The sequence below is a fragment of the Cygnus atratus genome, chromosome 6 (assembly GCF_013377495.2).
Source record: "Cygnus atratus isolate AKBS03 ecotype Queensland, Australia chromosome 6, CAtr_DNAZoo_HiC_assembly, whole genome shotgun sequence".
NCBI lineage: Eukaryota > Metazoa > Chordata > Aves > Anseriformes > Anatidae > Cygnus > Cygnus atratus.
Window position 1 is genome coordinate 14671635 of NC_066367.1, and position 24596 is coordinate 14696230.

Sequence of the window (24596 nt, forward strand, 5' to 3'; positions counted from 1 at the left end):
CCTCTTGTGGAGACAGCATCATTCACCACAACATTGTTGTGGACAGATGGAGTAAACCTGAATCTCTCATTGCTTTGACTCCAGTGTTTGTTCTTGTTGCTGTCTCACTTTTGAAAGTGCATAGTCCTGTGCTACTGAATATGTTGGTTATCCTGTTGCTTCCTCCTGCTAACTCCAACAGGCTCTTCTGTAACAAGCAGGAAATATTAGCCATTGAAAAGTGAAGTTCATGGCAGTGATCTAATAGCAAAGACAGTGTTGTAATAAAACAGTTAATGACCTATTTATTTTTTAAAGTCTTGTTTTTTGCAGGTCAGTGAACAGAAATCAGTCACAAGATGTTAAGCTCTCTTTCTAGCTGTTTAATCTTAACCACCCCCCTTCCATTGTTCTGCTACTCACGTGCTCACATCAGTACCCCCCAGTAATACCCCTCCCTTCTTGTATTGACCTCATTTCAAAGCACGGTTTTTGCCTTTCAAGGGATCAGACTGGTGCTTTTTGAGTTGGGATTAATTTTGCTCAGGTCCTGGCACTAGCTGCTGCCTACTGCTCTACTGACCTTGTTTGCAGGGAAAACAGAAATCTGTTTAGAAGCTGATGGATGCCCTGAGTGCCTGGGATGAGCCTGTGCTGAGTGTGACAGGGCAGGCCTGTCCCGGCAGTGAATGTGGGCCATGAAGAGGCAGAAGCTGCTAAGTGGGACTGTACAGTGAGTTCTGGCAATCCTGCTTCCTGCAGGGTGAACCAGCCAGGCCAAAGCAGCCAATGCTGCAGAAATTCATGGGTCAAGACTTGCTGGCTTCCTGTGTTAGGGAGGACAATATTGCTGATGATCTGAAGTCCCTTTTAGCCTCCTGATCTGAATCTCTTAGGCCTTGAATTTTAATTCAGATGGCTTGAAGAGAAAGTGGAGAGAGGCATGGTATGGCTGAGAAGCCCCATCCATGTCAGCACAAAAACTTGCTAGTTAATTTGTAATTTTTGAATGTACCATGCTATGCTGAAGTCTATGGGCAGTTCAGAAGTGAGAAGACTGGTGTTTACAGCAACTACTTTAGATTTATCTTAAAAGGAAACTTGTGATACATTTTTTTTTTAAAAAAAAAAAAAGGAAGAACTGCACCTGATGAGTTGAAACCAGGCTTTGAATCTGAGAACTTCTAAAAGACCATTGGAATTTCTGATTCAGTGTAACTATTGCTGGGTTTTCTTGTGCAGTGTTGTCTCTTGGCATCTCTGTAAATATTCTCAGTGTCTGAGAATCAACAGGCATAAGAATAAAAATGTTTTTGCTTTCCAAGTGTTTATTGGTTATTTTTCTTTAGTATTTCTGCATTAGGATATAGGACCATCTCTAAGCTATGGGTTAATGCAGTTGTATAGTATGTGACCCTACTCTGGGTGGATATCCCCTGGCTAGAAATAGCTGGGAGTCTTTAATTCTGTCATTCTTACATGTAAAAAGCTCTTATGGAGTCTCTCTACCCTGCAGTGAGTGTTAAATGCACCTCTCAGCAGTGGTGTGTTTAACACTCCTTAATTTAATACTTCTACTGCCCTACAGAGCCCTGAAAGTGATGTGCCCAGGCTTCCAGTCAGAGGAAGGGAGGGATATGGAGAGGAAATGATGGGCGCCCAAATCTTATCCCAAGGTGGAGGTAGTACACGGATGATGGTTGTGACAGTCCGTCTAGGAAAAGTGTTCAAGGAGCGTTTTTGGGCTGCACATCATGGATGTGACTAAGCCAAACCATTAGAGACCTACAAACAATGGAAGACAGGCTTCAGCGCTGCACTGGCACTGCAGGAAGAAGCTTTCTCTTTGTAGCTGAGTCCTTGAAGAAAATAAGAAAGGATGGTTAAAGGGGACAACTGAAGAAAATAGGATCATCCTAATAGGTACAACCCCTATGTCACATGCAGGGATGCTTATTCCTATCCCGCTCTGGATCATGAGTGGGAGTTGCACAGCACTGTAGAAAAGGGAAAATGTGTAATTCCTGCCTCTGAAGTGCTGTGTCCTCTCTGGCTCTGTAAAAATAGCATGGTGGGTTGAGAAGCAGTAGGAGTGCACTGGGAAAATGTAAGCTTCCAACACAGAAGCAGGAGAGAGGGAGCTATGGGAACAGAAAAAAATGTGAGTCTTAGGTACATGATGAGTGGGAAGGAAGGAATGATTAAGATCTTAAAAACACAAATGCATTACCAGTGCCAAGCTAGAAGACAGTAATTAGTTCACTCATTCACTTAGAGCTGAGTGAGGTACATGAAGTCTGGGTCTTTGCATATTTGCTTCCCTTGCATTCTTTGCTTTCAAATCTGGTCCAGGCTTCTCTGGAGAGACTCCTTGTTCTGCTTCTGTAGCTCGCTGCAGGATGCAAATGTTAATAAATGAAAGCACAGCATGTGGGGTTGAATCCATGAGGAGAGATGGGGACTGTGTGGCAGATCAGCTTCCCTCCTGCTGTGTGACATGTGGTGCACATTGAAGTCGGGGCTGGGGGGAGCCCCTTATTCAACTCCATCAAATCCAGCCCTGCTGTTGCAAAACTGGTTTGCTGACTTGTTCCAGTTCTCCTGATGTACTTTGTCAGCCAGTTGCTTGCTGTCCTTTTTAGCTCTCCATGCTGTATGAGGGTCAGTTCTTTGATTTGCTGCTGTTCTCTGGTACTTGATGCCTTGGGAGAAAGAGCCTTGCATCATCTTGGGCTTATAAAGTGCCCTCAGGGTATTATACAGACGTATTCTATGGGATCAGTTGTGATGCATGGTTGAAGGTGAGGAGTTCCACTTCAAATTCCCTAATGGCCCTAGAGTTCCTCTCACTTTTGTTGCAACAGAAGTGAAGCAGTAGAGATGGGGGGGGGGTGTAGCTCTTTCACTGGCCAGTAGCATAACTGACCGATGCAAATGTCCTAATGTCAGTCCAAGCTTAAGAACAAACAAGTGATGATCAGATATGAAGGCTGGTCCTACAATCTTATTGTTTATCTGAAGTTGAGGAAAATGCTCCTCTTGCAATTGTCATGAACTTCAGGAGCCTGAGCTAGATGTTATTTCTAAGTTACAAGGGGAAAATGCCTGTACCCTCTCACACCCAAAAGAACAGGCATAGACCAAGGTTTACTTTCATTTCCATGTGCAGCTGCTGGAGCTTAGCAGGCCCAACTTGGTGGCACTGCTGGGCCAGGTGCAGCTACACCATGTCCCCCTGCCCTGGCCTCCTGGGAGTTGGGGTGAAATGTACTCACTGTGCCTCCTGGTGTACTCTGCAGCTTTGGGGGCAGTCAGCATGGCAAATGGATGCAGGGAGAGCTTGAAAGGTTGAATCCAGTGGTCCTGGAAGGACAACTCACAGATCAGTATATCTGCAGAAACTCTGTGCCAAGCCAAATGGGCGCACTCTGCTGTGTGGTCAGCTGAAAGTAAGAAAACTGCTTCAGAGCCCTCATGGACAAATGAGGACAGCTTTGCTGGCAGTGTCTGGTCTGACTGCTTGGCCCACCCAGCTTCTTGAAGTGCCCAGCCCTGCTGCACAAGCATCTCAGTTGTCCACACAGTAGATGAACTGCTGCAGTTTATAGCCCTGCACATACTAGAATAGCATAGGGATTGTGGTCTACCATAATATCCTAGTGGCAGCTGCCACATGAGCAGCTGAGCTGCTGAAATGTCTGGACAGTGGGGTGAGAAACTCTGAGAAGCAGCAGGCAGTTGTTATAGCTGTCATCATATCTTTCTCAGCCTAGGATGTCCCTGCACATGAATCATAAATCTTCTGGTTCCTAAATCCCACTAGGATGTGACTTAAGCTCCATAAGTATCTATGTATCTTAGTAAAGCTGGTGCTTGATTTTTTTTGAGGAGACCTAAGTCAAGGCTTCAGAAGTGATGGGGGGTAATACGAATCTCCGTTACTTGGTTTTGATGGGAAATGTGGGGGAAGATAACAATCTGAGATGAACAAACAGAATTTTGAGATGGCTGCATTCCAGTCCTTTTCCTTTTGAACTCTTAAGGAGGCGTAAGTTGTCTTCCAAGAGTTACTGTTAACGAAAACAGTAGATGTAACCACCTAAACTAATTAGGGCTTTGGAAAATGAACTACCCTTAGTCTTCAAATTCAGCAAAACATTTCAGTTCCATTCTCAGCGTAGGAATGAGCTTAAGCCCATACTTAAAATTAAGCAATGTTGTTGGCTGAAATAGGAACGGGTGATCCCGATAACAATGGCTTATCTTCATCTTGAGAAAACTTTGTAACTTCGCTACCGCTACCTCGTCACTACCAAGGAAGTATCCCTGAGTCCACAAGGGGGGGGATTTGGGCAAGTGCACAGTAACACGAGATGAACAGAAACTATTTCTGTTCTTTGACTCTGTTTGCATATCAGAATATAAATCAAAGAGGCGGAAAAAAAACCTCCATGGGAAACAGCATGAGTAGCTGGAAAATTTACAAGAAAACGTCACTCCTCTGCAGTGTGTGGTGTGCACTTAAAAGGGTGACTTCTAAAAATATTCTGGGTTGGAAATTACCAGAGAAAAGGGTTCTGGCCTATCGTGACCATGACAGAAAAAATATACAGTGTAATGCTCACAGAAAAAAAGGAGGGAGAGCTGACCCATATGCTTAACCCGGAAGCTGAGGGGAAAATTTGTCATCTCAACAAATAGGCTGTGAAATGCCCCCAAGTGGCATGTAGTGGCACTTCCAGTTCTTGCCATGAGAATATTCAACAAAGGTTATGGCCTCGGCTGTTCTGATGCATGCAATTGTGAGCTAGAGTGTAGCTGTAGCCCTTTCTGGACGCCAGGTGGCAGTCCATCATTAATATTAAAGCCAAGCAAGACGTTGCGTGTACCAGAAACTCCAAATTCCATGTGGATCGTCTAATACGGTCTGATAACAATTCCACAGCAGTTTTTAATTGTTGCTTAATGAACTGTCACTGAAAAGGAATCCTACATATTCCAACAGAACTGCTCTTTTGTTAATGGCTGGGCCATACAGAATATTTTTGACTTGAGTCATGAATTAAAGTTTATAATACACTATTTTTAAGGGGTAACTACTTGTATGAATAAAGATTTGTATCTAGAGAGACTTGTTCTGAACACAGACATGGCACTTGTGAAGCAAGCTATATCTCCTTGGACCTGTCTTCCTTTCCCGCTTCTAATTAGCAGTAATTAGAGTATGCTAGTAGGACTGTTCATCTATAAAGTATTATGCCAAAGCCACAACAGCTGGATTACACATGGATGTTTGTGAGTAATTGGACTGCCTTTTTTCCACCTCTCCCTAGAATACTGTAAGGTGTGAGGTGAATAGTTCAGCTTTTTGCTATGTCCAAAGAGAAGGCTGGAGCCAGTTTGCTATTGCAAGATCAAAAGGGGGTCGACAACATGAGTTTACTATGCAACGTTTTTAACAGGCACAAATATTATAGAATCAAAATATGTCTCTTCAGTGGGAGACTTCACTGCTCGTAGCGCCCAAGGCTGGGCTGGAGGCTGGTGGGAGAAGGGTCCAATAGCTTATCATTGTTATCATTGCTATGGCCAAAGCTAGGAGTCACTGAGCTGTTTAACAGCACTCAACTAGTATCTATTCTTTGGATTCTCAGACATAAAGGGCAGTAGATGTCAAAAAGTTTGGGATAGGTTCTGAAAGGTGTTTAGTGCAAGCAAAACTGAAAGTCTTTTGAACATGTTTGGGAGTGAGTTACCCCTTTAAGACTGATGTAGGTGTTAATGTCGGGGCAGGATAGGATTGAAGAGTTTTAACTGGTGAAATCTCTGCAGGACCAAGATACGATCTGATCAGCAAAGCTAAAGCGAGTATCTTCTTTTTGTTCACTGATTTTTTTATGGTATTCATCTGGTTGCTCAGTTAGGTTTGTTTGCTCTACCCAGTTTTGCGTGCACCAAATACAGTTTCATTTTCTGGTAGCCTGGCGATAATTTTCAGCAGATGCACAGCAGAGCCAAACAAGCCGCTTCTACCCTTTCAAGAACAAAACCATCTCCCTGGAGGTCAGCTACTGAAGTCAGAGCTCTTATGTGTTGATGCTTGTCCTGCACTAGCAAAGTCCCACACCAGTGTACAAGCCAGAAAGGAACCATGAAGTCTGTGGTCAGCTAGGCATTTAAGCCAGAAAGAAGCTTGTCAATAAAAAGCCTTCATAAACCTCTAAACCCAGAAGCACATTATTCTAATATTCTAACATGCAGCGGGTGACTCATTACATTGAAAGATGGTGTAGGGATTTTAGAAGTAGCTCTCATGCTGCTAGAGATTTGTGATCCCAGTGGTGGTGCAATCAGGAAAGCATCAAGCAATCAAACCCCAGAGATCAAATATAGTAAAAACCTCTCCTCCCCTTCCTCTTCTCAGCTCTTCTCAGCTTCTCTTGTTTTTTCACGGTTACATTCAGTCTGTTCCAATTCCATCTGTGAAGTGAGGGGTGGTGCATGGGTTGGGCTTGTGTGCAAATGGTTTCCATTTACCACGTGTCTGTACTTCTTGACTTTTCATCTGCTCCTCAGTGCTTCTGTCTTTGCTCTGCTGTGGGTCACCTACAGGCCATGGCATGGAGGGGATGCCACCTTCCAGGAACACCTCTCTAAAGTGTCTTCTTATATGTCCTCCCCTTAGGCTGCTGCTCTTTTCTTAAAAATAGTTGAGTTGAGGTGCCACATGGTCCTCTTGCTGAAGTTTTGGTTGCTTGGTTGCTTACATGGGTTTTTGAGTTGCTTGGCATGGGGCTGGAAGGTCTCAAACAGTATTGGGTTCCTTTGCTTATGTAAATACACTCAGAAATATCAGCTAAAGGGATGCAGGAGGCACACATTCTGCTGCCTGTCTTGAGAGCTGACTAGACACAAATAACTCCGGTGCAGGGGCTGACAGCAGGCCAAGCTGTCAGAGCACTGTGTGCAAGGAAACATATCCTGCTTCTCTGGAGACTTTTTAACTGCAAACAGTAGCTGAGACTATTCGGCTGTACCACAGATAGACTATCTGACTTTGAGCAAGTCATTTAATCTCTGTCCTAGTTATCTCGGACCTACAGTACAGTTTCCTAGGAGGAAGATTTATCAGCTTACATAGGGGAAAAATGAGTCAATGAGATCATGAAGGATCTACAGAGAGAGGATCAACAAGAACCACAAAGGAAGATGGGAAGTGCTAACTTCAGATAAAATTCACACTGTCATACCTAGCCTGTAGTCTTGAATGATATCTCTAATGTTTATACTCTGCCTTAACACGGAGATGTGAGAGCTTATTGTAGGATGTTGCCAGCTGTCATCCACATTTCTAACCACTGCTGGTCTAACAGTAATTTTTTTTTCATAGAAGTAAATCCCCTCTTTATTAGTATGGGAGAGCTGGGATAAACAGTAGCTATAGCAGGTCCCAGATAGCATGATCTGTAAGCGATTAAGAGATTAGGAAGGAGACACACACTCTCATGACTGACAGAAGAGTTGAGGTACACAGTGGATACCTGCAACCTTACACGGCTTTACACCTTGTTGTGATGCTGAAAGGCTGCCTGCAAAGATCTAAACACTGATGGCAGATATGAGACAAGGGAATAATTCTACAGTATTTAGCCTGAGTGGGAAGGAAAACAATCCACAGCTGAGAGGTAAAGATAGATGATGGAGTCACGTGTGGATTGCATTCTTGGAATGCCAGCCCAAAGCACTATACTACCGGTGAGAGGTCTTCACTCAGCCCCCTACAAGAGGTGCTGAAAGAACAGCAAATCACTCACATTTGCAGAGCTCTGCCATCGTGTTGCTGAAGGCCCCATGCTGTAAATCTCAAAGATCTCTTCAATGGGAATGCTATTCTGTGAAGAGAGATGAAAAGAGTGGTTCAGCTCTCAGAAGCAATTTTTGAAGTTAATGTGTGAAATCTATATGATATCCCTTCCCTTTGGTTTCTGAAACGGCTTTCACCTCAACTCCTAGTACCATTTCGTATTGCTAGTACAAATCTATTGAGATCTGGTCTAAAATTTGCTCACCATTTTGTGTTTGGGCGCAACAAGAAACCTACACAAATGCATAAGGCCACCTACTGAAATTGTCTATTCAGTTTTCTAAGGCTGAGTGAAGCTTAATGGCTACCTGATTAAAAAAAAGTCAGATTTGTAATATCTGCACTGTCTGTATACTGTTTTCTATGAACAAAGATGTTCAGGGTACAGAGTGTTTCTAGACAAGTGCCATACAGAAAAAGATTTTGCTGTCTTTCTTGCCTTCTTACCATTAATATCCCAGCATATGAAGATAATATCATAGCTTCTCTCTCAATTCGATTGGGATACATGTATCGGCTGTGAGCTGCCAAATTCCTGCATGATGTTTTGAACAAGAAGGTTATTAGTGTGGTGTTATAAAAGCACAAAGAATTCCTGGGCCTGATTCACTGCTGTTTATATTCCATTTTCATACTGCAACACTAGGATCTTAGCCTTGCAATACTCACATTTTCTCTCTTGTCAGTACAGTTTGAGCATCCAAGTCACATAACCACAGCATAGCAACAGTGAAGGCTAAGTTGTAATGGACCTGGAAAGACAGAAGAGCTTTATGTGTTTTGTTCTACTCTAATTGTTTAACTGAGCAATGAGAAAAAGACCAGAGAGATGTAGGGAAGGTGAGCTGTAGCCCAGTATTGCCTCAATAGGCTTTTAAAGGGGTTTTAAACACCCACAGGAGGACTTCCTCAGCTTAGCTGAAAGATGTTTTGCTATTTACAGACAGGTTAGTTTGTGAAAAACTACCTTTGCTTAGCTGACTTAAACTTTTTCAAATACCCCTGTGGATGAGCTTCGTCTTGCTGGAAAATCAGTGAAAACTTGGATTACCTTGGATATGGTACATCTTGGATGCTGTTCACAGCCAATCTCTTTAGAAGCTCATCTCTGTAAGTAGCTTTTACTGATCATTGTAGGAAAAGGTTATTAACTGTATCAAACAGACATCCTTTAGAGTTTTCAGTAGCCCTGCAGATAAAGGGAATAGGATAGGAAATAGGAAGTCTGGTCATTACCATGTCATCTAGAAAGGTGGGCTGCCTTTGTCTGCTTGGATCAAATCCATTTTCTCGTAGTCTGATGCCAACATAATCTCCCCTTAAAGCAAGAAAACAGCTTTGAATTACAACTGGTTCTAAGTAATCCAGTGCTTGAGAAATGTAGGACAACACCAAAGCTAGTGCAAAATCAGGACTAAATTTGCTGTAAGTCAGTGCTAGGAACCTGCTGCAGGAGTCCTCACAGACCCCTACTAATTTGGAAAGCTGTTAATTTTATGCATCGCTGCTGCTAATCTTAGCTTCTGTCCAACCACATTGTTGTCTTACCGAAAAGCTCCAAAATATAGGATGAAATACAAATGTGAGTCAAATATTAGAAGTCTGGGGGCTTATAAGAGTTTCACTGTACAGGCAAAAGATTGAAAGATGCTTCACTGATGCTTGGTTTTCTCCCTTATAGGGGGCCTGATTCAGCAACCTTACTTCAGACTGAGTACTACTGATCCATGCAAGGAGTCCTAGGGAAGATGGGTACGGGACTTACATGAAGTAGAGGAAACATTGCTTACATTCCCTAGGAGTTATCTGCTGGGCACCCCTTAATCAAAGAGCATGAGATGCTGCTGCATAAGCTAGGAGGTCCCTTCCAGGCAGTTGCTGCACTGGCTGTGTACTGACTGCACAGCAAGGGAGGAACTCTGCATCTCCCTGCTCGTTCCCACTTACGCAGAGCAAGTTCTGTGCTAGAACCTCTCTACTGTCACATATGCAGTCAGGACCTCTCACACTGCAGATTGCATGTAGACTATACAAGAAAATGAGGATCACAGAATCACTTAGATTGCAAAAGACTTCTAAGATCATCTGGTCCAACCTTTAACCTAGCACTGCCAAGTCCACCATTAAACCATGTCACTAAGCACTACATCCACACATTTTTTGAAGACCTGTAGGGATGGTGACTCAACTACTTCCCTGGGCAGCCTGTTCCAATACTTTACAACCTTTTCAGTGAAGAATTTTTTTCCTAATATCCAACCTAAGTCTCACCTGGCACAAATTAAAGCCATTTCCTCTTGTCTTACATCTTGGATGAGATCTGTTTGTGCTTTTCAGCAAAAGAATACAAAGGATTTACAGCTATCATTCAGCTAGGTATTACAATTCTTTGTGATGAAAACAAGTCTATCTCAAATGCAGTGCAGGAAATTGTGGGCAGTTACAACTTACAAGAGTTTTTCAATCTCTTTCTTTAGGCGTTTTCTTTCCATGACTGGAGATACTCTAGCTGTCACTGTAATATAAGTGGCTCAATGAGATCTAGGAGAGAGAAAGAGAAGTGCGTCCTACCAAGTGCTTTTGTCAGTGAAAAAACTTGAATTAGGGATAAAGAGTATAGGACACTTGGAGACTAACTTCAAAAATCTGGCCAAAACCAATTCCCAGGAAGGACTGCAATAGAAACTGAGAGAAAACCTAATCAAGAAAGAGAAGACAACATTCACAGTGCTGAAAGAGAGGGTAAGGAGTTTGGTAATGGCAAATACGCAGGATAGGCCCATTTAATATGGCCATCTATCTTGAGTGTCAGCCAGCAGGTTGCTTGCATCCCCATCACAGTGATGTATGTTCTTTCACATAATGCAATCTGTTAACCTGCTGCAAATTCTGAGTTGTTTAGCACATGGCTTGCCCTCCTCACTGTGTATTATCAGATCTATGGGGTACAAAGGCAGTTAGTTAGCTGTATATCACTGAATGGACTGGGAATAGGATAGATTGGAAGAGATGAGATAACAGCTGGCCTGACAGGACATAGCAGAAAGAGCAGCTCACACTTGGCCCACCAATCTATTGTAAACTCAAAGTGCATGCTTTACTTCTCTGTTCCATAATACACAAACTAATGACATGCCTAGTAAGCTCCCTGTTACTGAATATTATTCCCATATTCTCTTTTACATGCACACAAGAAATTAGGCACTACCTGTATCAACTCTTGTAAAAGGCTTCAGGATCTGGGTTTGGAACTTCTCTGACTTCAGATAAATGTGAGGTGCATTTCCCTCTTGATGTGGCTGTTCCCTTCTTGCTTCTGCCACTGAGTGTGTGTGCCAGGGAAATTAAGCTATGGCTTCATGCAGGACTGTAGCTTTCTCCTGTTACTTAGAAACAATGCTGCTGAGCTGAGAGAAATTAAAATGGAAAAAAAAAAAACAAAACACCCACAGAAAAGAGGTTAAAACTGCACCCTGAGGTTGAACTACCAGCCTCAAGTTAAATGATCCTTTTACGCTTTTAGGAATTGAGTTTCACTGTTGAGTGGCTAGTTGGAAACATAAATGACTTGCTGACAAGAGAGGCTGAGACCATTCACTGCTTTTTCTGATGGATCTAATTGCTTGTAAAAGAAGCTATCAGCAGAGGTAGGGTTATGGAACAGTGAAAAACTAAAACAGTGTCTATGGTATATGGCACGGATCACGCTAGTTGCTCTTTCATCAATATTATGTTTTTGCTTACAGTATTAGGAAGAATTCTAACAGCCAGGAAATCCCAACATAACTTACTCAGTTCTGCTGTTGTCCTTCCAAAGGACACAGGGCATGTCTTGCACAGGGTAATATATTAGCATCAGTTAATATATTAACAGGGTAATATATTAGCATTAGCTAATATATTAACATATACCACATAAAATAGTAGTAGGAGTAGGATCTAGGACTCCTGCAAAGAGCTGCCATTCACATTTGGCACTTCCAGCCAGACATGGCAGCAGGCAGAAAGCATTTTTACCGGTCTTGTTTGTATCGCAAATCACCTCAGCACCTCTGTAAGCTGCTGTTCTTCAGGCTATTTGGATGCTTTGCTTTATGACATTCCCTTAAAATATTTAACATCTTCATATGCAATGCCAACTTCTTGAAGATACACTTAAAGGTGCTTGGAAAGTTATGCACAAATTTGGACTAAAATGTAAATTACTGAAAGAAAAATTCCTTATAGAATAGTTCAGTTTTGATACTGAGCTGAAAGGACAAATGGTCTCTTCCTTGATAGAACAAGAGTCAGATTTGAAGTGCTTTATTAGCAGATAGGTCAAACCTTACTATGTTTAGTTAGCTAGAAGGAAGGCTAGAAACTTTGTGTTACTTAACCAGCTTCATCTGTAAGAAAATACAGACTTGTATCTCAAAGTGAGGGCAAGATGATCCGGGCCTGGAGGATGTGTCAGAAGAAGATTAGGTGAGCAAGTCATGCTGTGTATATGTCCTTGGATGTGTAACCGACTAAGCTCAATATGCATGCCTAAGCTGAAACAGTATGATAAGAAAGAACGAGAGCCTGAGCATGCACAAGAACTGGGTTCAAGCAGTGAACACAGTGAGGAAGACTACCGATGACCACCAGAGACCCCCAAAAGACCACTGGTGGAAACAAATGCATGTGTCAAACACATTTATAGAGTTTAATGAGTTACAGGTGAATATGTTAACTATTTCACAAAAGTTTGATGAATATTTATGTTTTGATTGTATATAACCCCCATAGTTTGAACAACTTGGTACACAATGTGGAGGATCCGATCCCCTGCACGTCCAGCACATCCAGCCTGCTTTCTAAAACTCCAAATTGAGTCTTAGAGAGTTTCTTTGACCGACTTTTATGGTAACAGTTGGAAGGGACCTTCAAAGTTCATCTAGTCCAACTGCCTGACCTCTTCAGGGCTAACCAAAAGTTAAAGCATATTAGTAAGAGCATTGGTCAAATGTCTCTTAAACACTATCAGGTGTGGGCTATCAACCTTTTAAAAGGCTGTAAAATGTCACTTTTTTTTTTTTTTTTCTTTAGGAGAAAGTTGCAGGCTAGGGCCCTGGTGCTGAGTTCTGCAGATGCCCAAGCCCTAACTTTGGGGTGGGGTTTGTGCTTTAAACCAATTTTCTGGCTTTTCTGAGGCGTTTTTAGGAGCGTTTTAGCTGTGTGCGCCTGGGGCCGGGTGTCAGCAGCAGCCCCCAGTGCCCACGCTGCAGCCCCACGAGCACGGCCTGAGATGCGGTGCTTGCAGCCAGAGGCTGCGCTGAGGTGGCTCTCAGGTCCCCTGTCCCGAGCGCGGAGCACTTCCCCTAACATGGCGGCGCGGCCTGGACGGGCCCAGCCCAGCAGCACGGGCACCGCGGGCTCTACACGCCGCAGCCCCGCTCGCAGCCAAAGCCTTGCCACGTAACCCCCTACAGGGACCGAAGGACGGGCACCCTCAGCCGGCGGACCTGGAGCCGTTATGCGAGCCGGGCCCCGCCTCCGTCCGCCCGGTAGGCTGAGGGAGGCGGCCGCCATTTGACGGGGCGGGGCGAGGGGCGGGCTGCCCGCCGCCCTGTTTGCGTTCAAAAATCTGCCGGCGGGCGGGGCCGCCTCTCCTCGGGTACCTCCTTCCCCGCGCACCGCGAGGGGCAGCTCCCGAGGCAGGGGGCTCGGGGGGCTCTCACGTCCGCCGTGCCTGTGGCCGCGTCCTCCCTGCGGGGCAGGAGGCGCCAGGGGAGGCAGCTCTTGTCGGGAAGAGTGTAGGGTTTTGCTGGGGAGTGCTTGCTGCGGGTGCTGACCCTGCTCCGTGTCGCTCCCTCCAGCCATGGCATCGCAGGAGGCTTCCGAAATGCCCTCCTTCAGTCTGAGCGGTGTGAGGGAGCGGATGCGGGAGAAGAAAAACGGTGTCTTGAGAACTGCGAAGCTGAATGCATCGCTCGCGTCAAAAATCAAAACGAAAATCCTTAGTGAGTATATCTCGCGTTGCAGCATGTGTAGAGGCCGCCTGCTGCATTAGGTTTTAACTGTGCCTTTGGCCTTAGGTGGGGTGGGGAGGCAGTCTCTTACCCGGAGCTTAGAGTTAACAATGGCTTATCGGCCTCTGGGTGTCTGGAGAATTCAGTACCCCGCAGAGCAGCGTGGAGTGCCCTGAGATGCCTGAAGGTGCCCGAGGTATATGTGACTGGCGAGTATAACAGAAGCTGTGGAGGAACCGTGCTGCTTTCAAAGAGCAGCTGGGGCCGTTGCAGGCTGCTCTAGTAGCATTTCCGATGGCATTAGATTACTCTGTGTAGCTGAGTCCTCAGGATCCATGCTGGGGGTCTAAACACCAGAAGTAAGTGTAGAAAGTATTTTGATATTTATGTAATCTATTGCAGAAGCTAGCTCAACTGTGATTTCTTTTTTTTTTTTTTTTTTTGGGTGGTGGGGGGGAATACTGAGAAAGTAATGCATAGGGTTATTTGGATTACCTTGAAAAAGTTAAATGTTATTGTTACTTCTATTTATTTATTTTGAAATTGGGAAATAAGGCTTTAAATATGCTCAAAGGATGCTGCAGAGGAAGGCAGGTTCTTCTCCTTTTTGGATGGAGATGAGGACTGAGAGCTGTAGCTGACTTGCTCAACCAGAAGCATATCTGTCTGTACTCAGCTTCTGAAGCATACCATCATTCATTAAGAACTGAAGTAGGTGCTTGCTGACTGAGCATGACCCTCTGAGAATGGAGAAGGTGTCAGTGTCTGAAGTGTAGAAGGTTATTATGGAAAGTTTCCCTGCTGCTGTTTGGAGAATTCCCAGTTACCTCTGTATGGGAAGGAATTATACTACTGACTGTGTAGAGGACTACTGAGTTGTAGAGATCTGAGCCTGAGGGGAGGCTCATCTGGGAAGAGGAAGGCATGGATGAGACCTTGAGTGCTGATTCTTTGCATTACTTATCTATTGCTTACAGACAACTCCTCCACTATTAAAGTTTCCCTAAAGCACAACAATAAAGCACTTGCACTGGCCCTCAATGCGGAGAAAGCCAATGCACAGCGGCTCATCCAGGAGAAGATCAGCTTGCAGAAGGAGGTGGAGCACTGCCACTTCCAGAATGCCGTGCTGCGGCACAAGCTCTGCTTCCTGGTATGGCACTAACAGAGGGGCCTTCATGGAGAGGGGTGGTGGGCAGTACTTGTACCTCAGCCTTGGGAGAGGTGTGTGGGCTGTCACTGATTGTCTGTATCTTCTGCATCTGAAACAAGTCTCCATATAAGTGTTTAATCTTTCTTCTAAGCTGTGGTCTTCCCAGAAGGGCTGTACTTTTGTTTTCTGGCTACCTTTGTCCTTGTTGGAACGGATGTTTAGATTTAATGAACTTATTGTTTCTCTCTTTATTACCTCAATTTAGAATAACACGATGAAAGAACTTGAAAACCTTGTGGCTGCAGTTAAGATGGCTCGGCTGTCTGAGGTAAACCGTGGGGAAATGTGAGTGCATTAGTTGTGCTAGAAAGGAGGCTGTGTTTCTCTTGCTTTGTGTCGCCTGCTCCCTTCAAGTGTTTGACATTTCTTCTGTTTTTATCGGCTTGCTTGCTGGCTGCATTCTCATTTTTAGCTTGGTGCTAATGATTTTTACGGTTGCATCTTGGGTAACTTCCACAGCAGAGGCTACAGTTATAAACTGTCTTCCTCTGGGTCATTGTCTGTATTGACCAGGAGACTTCTGCTTAGGCCAGGTTGTGATTTTTTGCATGCTGGTGCTGTCTGTTGCCGTGGTGACTTGGAATAGGGAATAAGACATTTCAGGTATGTTATGTCACTTGGGGTGTTTGGGGGAAACCTTCTTACTTCCTAGTCTCAGATTATCTGAACTACCTAACGTTTATTCTTAAGCCTATGGAGGCAGAATCTGACTCTGCTGCAATTCATTGAGCATAACTTGCAGTAAATGACTTCTGTAAACCAGCAAATAGCTGTACGAGCCAAGGCCTGTGCCTGCAAACATCCTCCTGGAAGCTGGACAAGCAGCCTTCTGCAAGGGACTGCATTCTTTTGAAACCTTGGAGTGGGAGGATGGGACCTCTGGTTGTGCAGTTTTAAATTGAAGAGGGTAACTGGTATATTTGACAGTTTTCTGGGTGAAACTGAGTTGCTGCTGTCTCTGTGCAAGGGGCTGCACAGGTGATTGCAAGAGCTCTAAGCCACCCTTCTATTTCTCTGTTCTCCAGCTCCATACAAGTTCTTCATCCCTGTCCCGTGGCCGGAAGAGCAGCATAACTGAAGATAGTTGGTTTGATGTTAGTGCAGATGGTCATTTTGTGAGGTGGGCCTTAAAATGTCAGATTCTGAAATTCCTTGTGTTTTGTATGTGTGCCCAGTTGTCACTTTCCCATGAGGTACCTTCTCTAAAACACCAGTTTGATATTTTCCCTTACCCTGTGTCTTTCTGCTGCCATTTTTTGTCTTACTTGCCCTAGTGCCAAGCCTTTGTATGAATTTATCCTTCTCCCTCCTGTGTTTGAAAACACATGTGGTGGTTTTACCCAGCTGGGCAGTTGAGCTCTACCACAAGCACTCTCACTCCCCCTCGTCAAAGGGAAAGGGGGAGAAAATACGATGAAAACAGCTCAAGGGTTGAGATAAGGATGGGGAGATCACTTGACAATTTATTGTCGTGGGCAAAACAGACTCAGCATAGGGAGACTAATAAAATTTATTGCCTATTACTAAAAAGCTAGAGAAGTGAGAAACAAGGAAAACAAACTAACACCTTCCCTCATCCACCCTCTTCCACCTCCTACCCACTGAGCGGCACACGGGAATGGGGGCTGTGGTCAGTCTGTAGCACTCCTCTGCTGCTCCTTCATGGTCCCTCCCACGGGATGCTGTCCTGCCTGAACTGATCCCGTAAGGACTTCCCACAGGCAGCAGCTCTTCAAGAACTGCTCCCACATGGCTCTGTACCATGGGGTCCATCCATCCCCCAGGAGCAAACTGCTCCAGCACGGGTCCCCCATGGGTGGCAGCTCCCCCCAGACCCTCTGCTCCTGCGTGGGCTCCTCTCCACGGGCTGCAGCTCCGGCCCAGGGCCTGCTCCTGCGGGGGCTCTCCATGGGCCGCAGCCTCCTCCAGGCCACATCCACCTGCTCCACGGGGGGCTCCTCCACAGGCTGCAGCGTGGAGATCTGCTCCGTGTGGGACCCATGGGCTGCAGGGGGACAGCCTGCTCCACCAGGAGCCTTTCCACAGGCTGCAGAAGAACTGCTGGTCTGTGCCTGGAGCACCTCCTGCCCTCCTTCTGCACTGACTTGGGGTCTGCAGGGCTGGTTCTCACTCCTCTCTGCCAGCTGCTGATGTGCAGCAGTTTTTTTCCCTTTCTTAAACATGTTCTCACAGAGGTGCAAACAACATTGTTTAGTGGCTCGGCTCTGGACAGTGGTGGGTCTGTTTGGAGCTGTCTGAAACCAGTCCTTATTTAACATGGGGCAGCTTCTGGATTCTTCTCAGAGAGGCCACCCCTGCAGCCCCCTGCTGCTAAAACCTTGCCACATAAACCCACTGCAACACATGACTTTCAGATAGTTCTCACCAGCCACAAAGAAAAAACAGTTTTCTTCCCCAGCACATGTTCTGTGTTGCTTCACAGACAGTAGATCATAGAATCATTAAGGTTGGAAAAGACCTCCAAGATCATCTGGTCCTACCACTGCTGTCACCCACTAAAGCATGTTCCTAAGCACCACATCCAATCTTTCCTTAAACACCCCCAGGGATGGTCACTCCACTGCCTCCCTGTTCTTTTGGATTCTGAGGCCTGTTGCAGGTATGAAACATGCTCTACTGTTGTTCTTTCTCACCAGTGGTGAGCTGATGCCACTGAGGGTGCCCGTTTCAAAGCCATGTGATGTGGGACAGCAAGGTGGCAGATCCACAGCTGTACGGAAGTCCTCGGTCAGTCTTCGGAGATCTGCTTCTGATAAGCCCCAGGAAATTGTGCCTGTTGTCTCCAAAGATGCTTTGCCATCACAGTTTGCTGAGAAGCCTCAGTCCCACCAGGAAGAAAATGGGAAGAAGCAGAGTGAAGCAATGGAAGCACAAGAGCTTTTCCTTGACTCTTCTCTCTTTGGAGGTGTGTGCATCTTCTGTGGTTGTTCTGGTATGATTTGGCATGTGTGTAGATGTTGTGTGTGAGTGTAGTACCATAGCTCCCCTTTGCTCCTAAGTATAGCCCCGGTAGCTTCTGATTACAACTAGGAACTATGTGCTCCAGTGACACTGATATTACCAGAGCTATGGGTATCCCAGAATGGGATGTCTCAGTGGGAATGACTGGCATTTACAGTATCTCAAGACTTTTTGTTAGTCTTTCTGAATAATAGGGACTGAGCTTACATAAGACTTTTCAGAAGTGCTTGAAGGTGCTATTCCCCAGAATGTAACTGGGTGCGCAGCTCCTGTTCCACGTGGCTTTGCCATATGAATAACTTTCATGTAGATCCTGAGCATCCCTAAATGTTAGGGCTGTTTAAGGGATTTCGCTTCAGGCTGCCTTTGTGTTCTGAGCAAAGTCAGCTGAGCAATTCTGTTACTATGGTGAGTTTGGGGAGTCCCTGTGGAACAAAACCATGCCTTTTCTATCTTTGGGCTTTGTGGTAGTGTGTAGGACATGTATCTAGTGGTACTGAGAAAGCTAACTTCTGTCTGCTATGTTCCTCAGTCTTAGGAATTAATTTTGTCTTTCCAACAGAGCCCGTGTGCACCACTCAACAAAATCTCAATGATTTGCCAGCACTTGCTTGGGAAAGTCAGCCACTTCCATATGAAGGTGATGAGATGGTGAAGCAATTTTGTGATCGTCTCTCGAAAGGGCATGTTACTCAGAGAAGAAAGCGTTCCACCCTGTTTGCAACAAGCACTCTATCTTCTAGTGAGGATACCTTCCCACATGTCAGTTCTACTGAGGCAACCCAGTGGAGTTTGACTAAGGACAGCAGCAGCTCCAGCAAGAGCAACACACAGGCACAGCTGAAATCTCCCAGCTACCTGGTTTCATCTTCTCAAGCCACTGTTAGTCCCAATAAAATATCTTTGGGTAAAGAGACTTGCTGTGATCAGCCACAGGCTGAAGAAACTGGGTGTGGTGTTGAAATAGATCCCAGCCATACCAAAGTCTTGGAGTTTATTCCTGTAAAGGTTAAAAGTAAGGGTAACTGTAAAACTAGTGAGAAAAAAACTGTTAAAAGGGCAAGCACAGGAAAAAAGAAAAGAAATAAAATTAAAAACAATGTGGAAAATAGCCCTGATATACCTCAGGATGAAGAGAGTACCCTAAATGCAAAGAAGCTTTTTCAGTCAAAAGTTGCAACATGTTCTAGTGAGTCAGAAGCCTCAGATATGAGGCAGAAGGCTTGTGTGGGGTCTTTGGAGAGGAAGAACAGAGGCTCCGCTGTGGAGCAACATTCCCATTGTCCTGATGAAGTCCGAGTTCCCAGAAGAACATACGTCGTGAATCCAGCACGACTGAATAGTCTTGGAAGTGCTGACTTACCGCAACAAGTTAAGAAAGATGCTGTCTTTGAGTTCGAAAGCATGGAGGATTTATTAAAAAGTCCAGTTCATGCTTTCTCAAGTCATAAAGTTCCCTCAGATGAATCCGCTTTACAAAACTCATTTTTGTTGAGGAATGAGACTTCACGTGCATGTGCTTTACAGGAGGACTTACCAAGTGTGAGCACAAAGAGCATCAGACAGAAAGCCAACAGAAAAACTGTAGTAATTAGGCAAAGAAATGACTCTGAGGAGACTCTCGTAAGCAATGTGAAGATACCAGAGGCCAAAGCTGAAAAACAGCGTAAAAGAAGCCAGACAAGCAGGAGGAAGACTGTCAGGGTAAGCGGTTGTAGTGATCAGAGAAATGAAGATAATTTTGGATCTTGTATAGGTGTTCCAGAAGTAGCTAAGGAGTGCATGAAGAATTCACTAGATAAATGTAGCAGGAAGACTTATGTCGTTTGTCCTTCGGATCTTACAGGAAACTTGGCTAGTGTCCAGACAAATTTTGAAGGAAATGAAATTGTACCTTCTAGGTCTATTCCTGGGAGCCAAGCTAGCAAAATTCCCAGACTTCAGAAGATGATAGCTGCTCAGAACAATAAAAAAGAAACAGGGGACCTTCAAGAAAAGGAGCAAGCTGAAGATGACACCACAAATGCTTGGCAAAAAGGGGCTGATCCCAAAGCAAAGCCTCGGAGGAACAGGAACACCCCTACTCCTCCAAAGATGGATTTCCTCACCAGACAGAGCAATGGTGCCAGTGTGCTCCCTGGAAGTTCAGTGGAACTTGCATCAAAGCAAACTGTCCTGATGGGGAAGCTTCCCTGCACTGCAGATCTGCTGTCTGAGCCAGTTGTCTCCCTGGAGGAGCAGATAGCTGAGATATCACGTACAAATAATCTTATGGGCTCTTCACAAAGTCTTGAGTCCTCTTCTGTGGTCTGCTCTGCAGCTTTACATTTCAGTGCTGGCCTTACAGGTCTACTGGTTTCCAAGAGCTTAAGTACTGAGGGCAACAGAATCCCAGAGAAATCCTCTCTTTGGCCAGAATGCTCTCAGGTTTTTAAAGAAAGGGATGGAGAAGAAACACCTGGGGAAAGAAACCAGCATGGGTCAAGTTCTGAAGATCATTCCCAGAGTTCATCTTCGGAGAAACTTGGTAGGTGGTGGGGTGGGGAAGGGACCTGTGTTTGGAGACTGGTACCAAAGGATGCAGATTGTCCTTATACTCTCATGGTTTATGGAGTTAAAGGTCAATGTTCAGTACACAATTTATGCTTCTACTTATGCTGGCCAGTCACTTTCATGGTTGCATTTGTTTGTAGTTTATCAGCTTTCCTGTAGAAACTTCTGGTTGCTCTTTCATGCATAGGTACTGGGAGATTAAGACCACGTGCTGCAAGTCTTCTCTTTTTTCCACTCTTGCTATCTACAGGGCATGCCTGTCAATTTAAAAAACTGACCTGCTCAAACAGTTGAAAGGCATAACCTGATGCTAACCCTGGCCACTGGAGTTGGCAGTACTGGGGCACAGGGTATGATTAAAAATAACAGCTCTTCCTCTCGAATGGTTAATGCTGCAAGGGTTCAGACTTTATACTTTTAAGTGGTAACATCAATGAAAATTCTTCAGGAGCTACACAAGCTTTTTTTTTTTTTTCTTCCCCCATTGGGAATTTTTTTTTTGCATTTTGTTTCCCAAAGGATTTGGAGGTATATCCCATGTCTGGTAGCAGTAGTTACTTTGATTCTTTTCAGGAGCTTGTTGTTATTGCATGTTCTGTAAACAGTTGTGTGAGGTTGTGGAGAAGGGGGGAAGTTTGTTCTGCCTTCTTGGCTGACTTTATTTTGAAAGCTGCAGTAAACATTGGCATGGTCCTGCTTTGCAGGAAGCCTTGCTGAAAGTCTCCTAGGTTGTTGAGGTGCTTTAAACTTGATTTCTACAACCTGTAAACTTCTGGGCATTAGAATTGTCAACTACAATTTCTGCAAGGAGAGGCTGCTACAGCTGGGCCCAGTTATATTTGCAGTATTAGTGACTGTAGTATTTGCAATATTTTTCAGTGAGTAACCTAATTTGATCAGTGAGCTGAATTCTGAAAAGCAGTTCTGGGATTTCGGGACAAGAATGGCCTCCTGAGTTTAGAGGTGACATGATTAGATTCAGGATTATGCGGTGTTCAGAGAAACCTGGTAATGCTGACATTCTCTGTTTGGCAGCTATATTTCGAAGGGATTACTTTGATTTGGAAACACTTTGATCAACTCATATGTGCATGTCTCTCTTTGTAGAGACCAAACCACTACAGGACCTGACCAATGCCAGGACTCTGTCCCTCCCCAACTCAGAAGAAGTGTCAGGGCGCTTAATCAGGCGGAGACGAGAACCAACCTGCTATGCAGAGCCCAAACTCAACAGGTTAGGATTTAAACTATTCCTTCCCATGACTTTTCTTGTGCTGCTCTCCTTTCATACACTTGCTCTCCAGGGCTGGATCCTTTGTTGCTTTGTTTGTCTTTAGTCCCTCTTACCCTTCATGTTTCTGTGAGTCCTTCTGCCACAGGGTGGTTAAGCAGAAATTCTGCATTAGTATAGATGCATGTGCAGGCTTCTGGTAACAAGCTGGCAAAGAACAATTTCCCTCACCAAACAAAACTTCTCGTAGCAGACTTTGTATGTGGTAGCCTAGTGCTAATGAGGGATTAACATGAGGTTAAAATGTAGGATAAATAAAGAGAATAAAGGGAAAGCCCTGCTTTTCCTTGTTGCTGTTCTGTGCTATTTGAAGTTCTAAACAACAATTAAGTAATACTTCCATTTTAATCAGGTTTCAGTGAAAGGAATGCAAGATCTTGAGGAGGGTGTCTCCCCATGTATTCAGTGTATGTGGCAAGGTTTTGGTAGGGGAGGGGGGCTGACAGGGTGTCCTCTGTGAGAACAGTACAGAAGCTGCCCCGTGATAGATAAGAGCCAGTTCCAGATGGCTTCAGAAGGGACCTGCTGCTGGCCAGAGCTGAGCCAATGAGCAGTGCTGCTTGCACCTGTGAGTGTATTTAAGAAAGCAGAAAAAAGATACAGCACAGCAGCTGGGTGCAAGGAGTGAGAATGTAGAGGATAAACAGCCCTGCAGGCACCAAGGTCAGTGAAGAAGGAGGGCAGGAGGTGCTCCAGGTACGGAGCATAAGTTCCCCTGTGGCGTGTGGAGAGGCCCCTGGCAGAGCAGGTTGTCCCCCTGCAGCCCGTGGTGTATCACACCAGAGCAGATCTCCATGCTGCAGTCCGTGGTGGAGCAGTTGGATATGGCCTGAAGGAGGCTGCAGCCCTTGGAGAGAGAGCCCCCACAGCAGACTTTGGGCCAGAAGTGCAGCCTGTGGAGAGGAGCTCACAGAGGAGCAGGAGTTGCCACCTGTGAGTGACCCATGCTGGAGCAGTTTGTTCCGGAAGGACTGCACCCCATGGTACGGACCCTTATTGGAGCAGCTCTTGAAGAACTGTAGCCTGTGGGAAGCCTGCCCAGGACCAGTTCAGGAAGGACTGTGTCCTGTGGGAGGAACCCCATGCTGGAGTGGGGCAGACAGTGACCGTGAAGGAGCGATGGAGAAGAATCATTCGGGACTGACCACAGCCCCCATTCACCGGCACTGCTCAGGAAGAGGAGGTGGAAGAGGATGGATGGGAGGAAGGTTTCTTTTAGTTTGCTTTTAGTATCCACTGCTCTAGTCTGTTAGTAGTAGGCAATAAATTACATTAATCTCCCTTAGGCTGAATCTGTTTTGCCTGTGATAGTAATTGGTGAGTGATTTCCCTGTCCTTATTTCAACTTATGAACTGTTTTTCATCATATTTCCTCCCTCTGCTCTGTTGAGGAAGGAGAGTGAGAAAACAGTGTGTTGGAGCTTAGCTAGCCATTGGTTTGAAACCACCGCACCCCATGCGCAGGCTGGGTAATGTTTGCTGCTGCTGGCAGGTATGAGTACCAAAGCAAGGAGCTGCATCTTTTCCCAAAGAAACTGTTGTATATCTAGTAGCTACTGCACAGAAGCATTGAATTCCTAAAATGATGTCTTTTGTTAAATTGATTTTGTTAAAACAATGCCTGTGCTGGCTAGGTGATGCTGTGTTTTTCCCTGAAAAGTACTGCAGTGTGAATTTCATGTGAGAAATGAGTTATAATGGTTCAGAAAGTACTCTGGGTATAGCTGATCCAGTAGGGGACAACAAATAAACTGTACTACCCAGTCATCTTATGGTGGAAGCATTTCAGTAAAAACAAACTTTAGAGACTAAAATCATATGTGTATTCAAAAAACCTCTTGATGGTTCAGTCTAACCCTTTTGGTTCTGCAGCAAACTGAGACGGGGTGACCCATTTACAAACACGGAGTTCCTCCATTCCCCTATCTACAAAAGCGCAAAGAAAAAGATCAAAGCCAAGGAAATGACCAAGAAGATCAAAGAGGAAAAAGAAGATTTCTGAATAATGTACTGGTGCCAAGGCAAGCAAGCTGATAAGAAGGGGAAGAGAAGGAGCCAGAAGTGAAATAGTGGTCAATAGGCAGCCATCAAGCTCCTGGCTTGTGTGTCTTTGCTAGAATGTATCTAGTATTGTGTGTAGCTTTTTTAAAGTATAAATAAATTCTGTGTGGACAGTATAAAAAGCTCTGTGACATTTGATCTGTCTCTGGTCGTCCTCCCCCCAGTGCTGGGGTGCCTGTTTTCAAAGGCTTTGTCTGTAAGTGGCTTTCACAGAATCACAGAACTGTAGGGGTTGGAAGGGACCTCGAGATCATCGGGTCCAACCCCCCTGCCAAAGCAGGTTCCCTGGAGCAGGCTGCCCAGGTAGGCGTCCAGACGGGCCTTGAATATCTCCAGAGAAGGAGACTCCACAACCTCCCTGGGCAGCCTGTTCCAGTGCTCTGTCACCCTCACTGTGAAGTTCTTTTCCATATTGGTGCGGAACTTCCTGTGATCCATTTTTTGGCCATTGCCTCTTGTCCTGTCCCCACAAACCACTGAAAAGAGGCTGGCCAAATCTCTGTCTCCTGTTTTGGTAGCGTAGACAGATAGCTGGCTCTGCCACTCCTCTCTTGGCTCAACACAAGCCTGGAAAGAATACACCTTGGAGGGGAGGGCTCATCTTCTGGCACTGCAGATATCACAAGACTGCTGCCTGGGGTTTCAAAAGAGTGCTGC

The 24596-nt window shown here is 45.1% G+C and overlaps 2 protein-coding genes across 2 annotated transcripts; one reads left to right on the forward strand and one right to left on the reverse strand.

The window, feature by feature from the left end:
- Positions 1 to 2514: 2514 nt before the first annotated feature.
- Positions 2515 to 10335, reverse strand: C6H2orf80 (chromosome 6 C2orf80 homolog). The gene is made up of 7 exons (XM_035568655.1): positions 10295 to 10335; positions 9080 to 9161; positions 8513 to 8595; positions 8291 to 8378; positions 7794 to 7871; positions 3255 to 3342; positions 2515 to 2681 (listed from the first exon to the last, which is right to left on the reverse strand). The coding sequence occupies exons 1-7, from the start codon at positions 10333 to 10335 to the stop codon at positions 2515 to 2517; spliced, it is 627 nt and encodes a 208-aa protein (XP_035424548.1).
- Positions 10336 to 13128: 2793 nt separating this feature from the next.
- On the forward strand, positions 13129 to 24043 carry LOC118257948 (shugoshin 2-like). The gene is made up of 9 exons (XM_035566410.2): positions 13129 to 13374; positions 13687 to 13830; positions 14817 to 14992; positions 15258 to 15320; positions 16078 to 16172; positions 17710 to 17978; positions 18597 to 20561; positions 21695 to 21821; positions 23751 to 24043. Exons 1-9 carry the CDS (start codon positions 13344 to 13346, stop codon positions 23878 to 23880), a joined length of 3000 nt encoding a protein of 999 aa, XP_035422303.1. The 5' UTR covers positions 13129 to 13343; the 3' UTR covers positions 23881 to 24043.
- Positions 24044 to 24596: the final 553 nt, after the last annotated feature.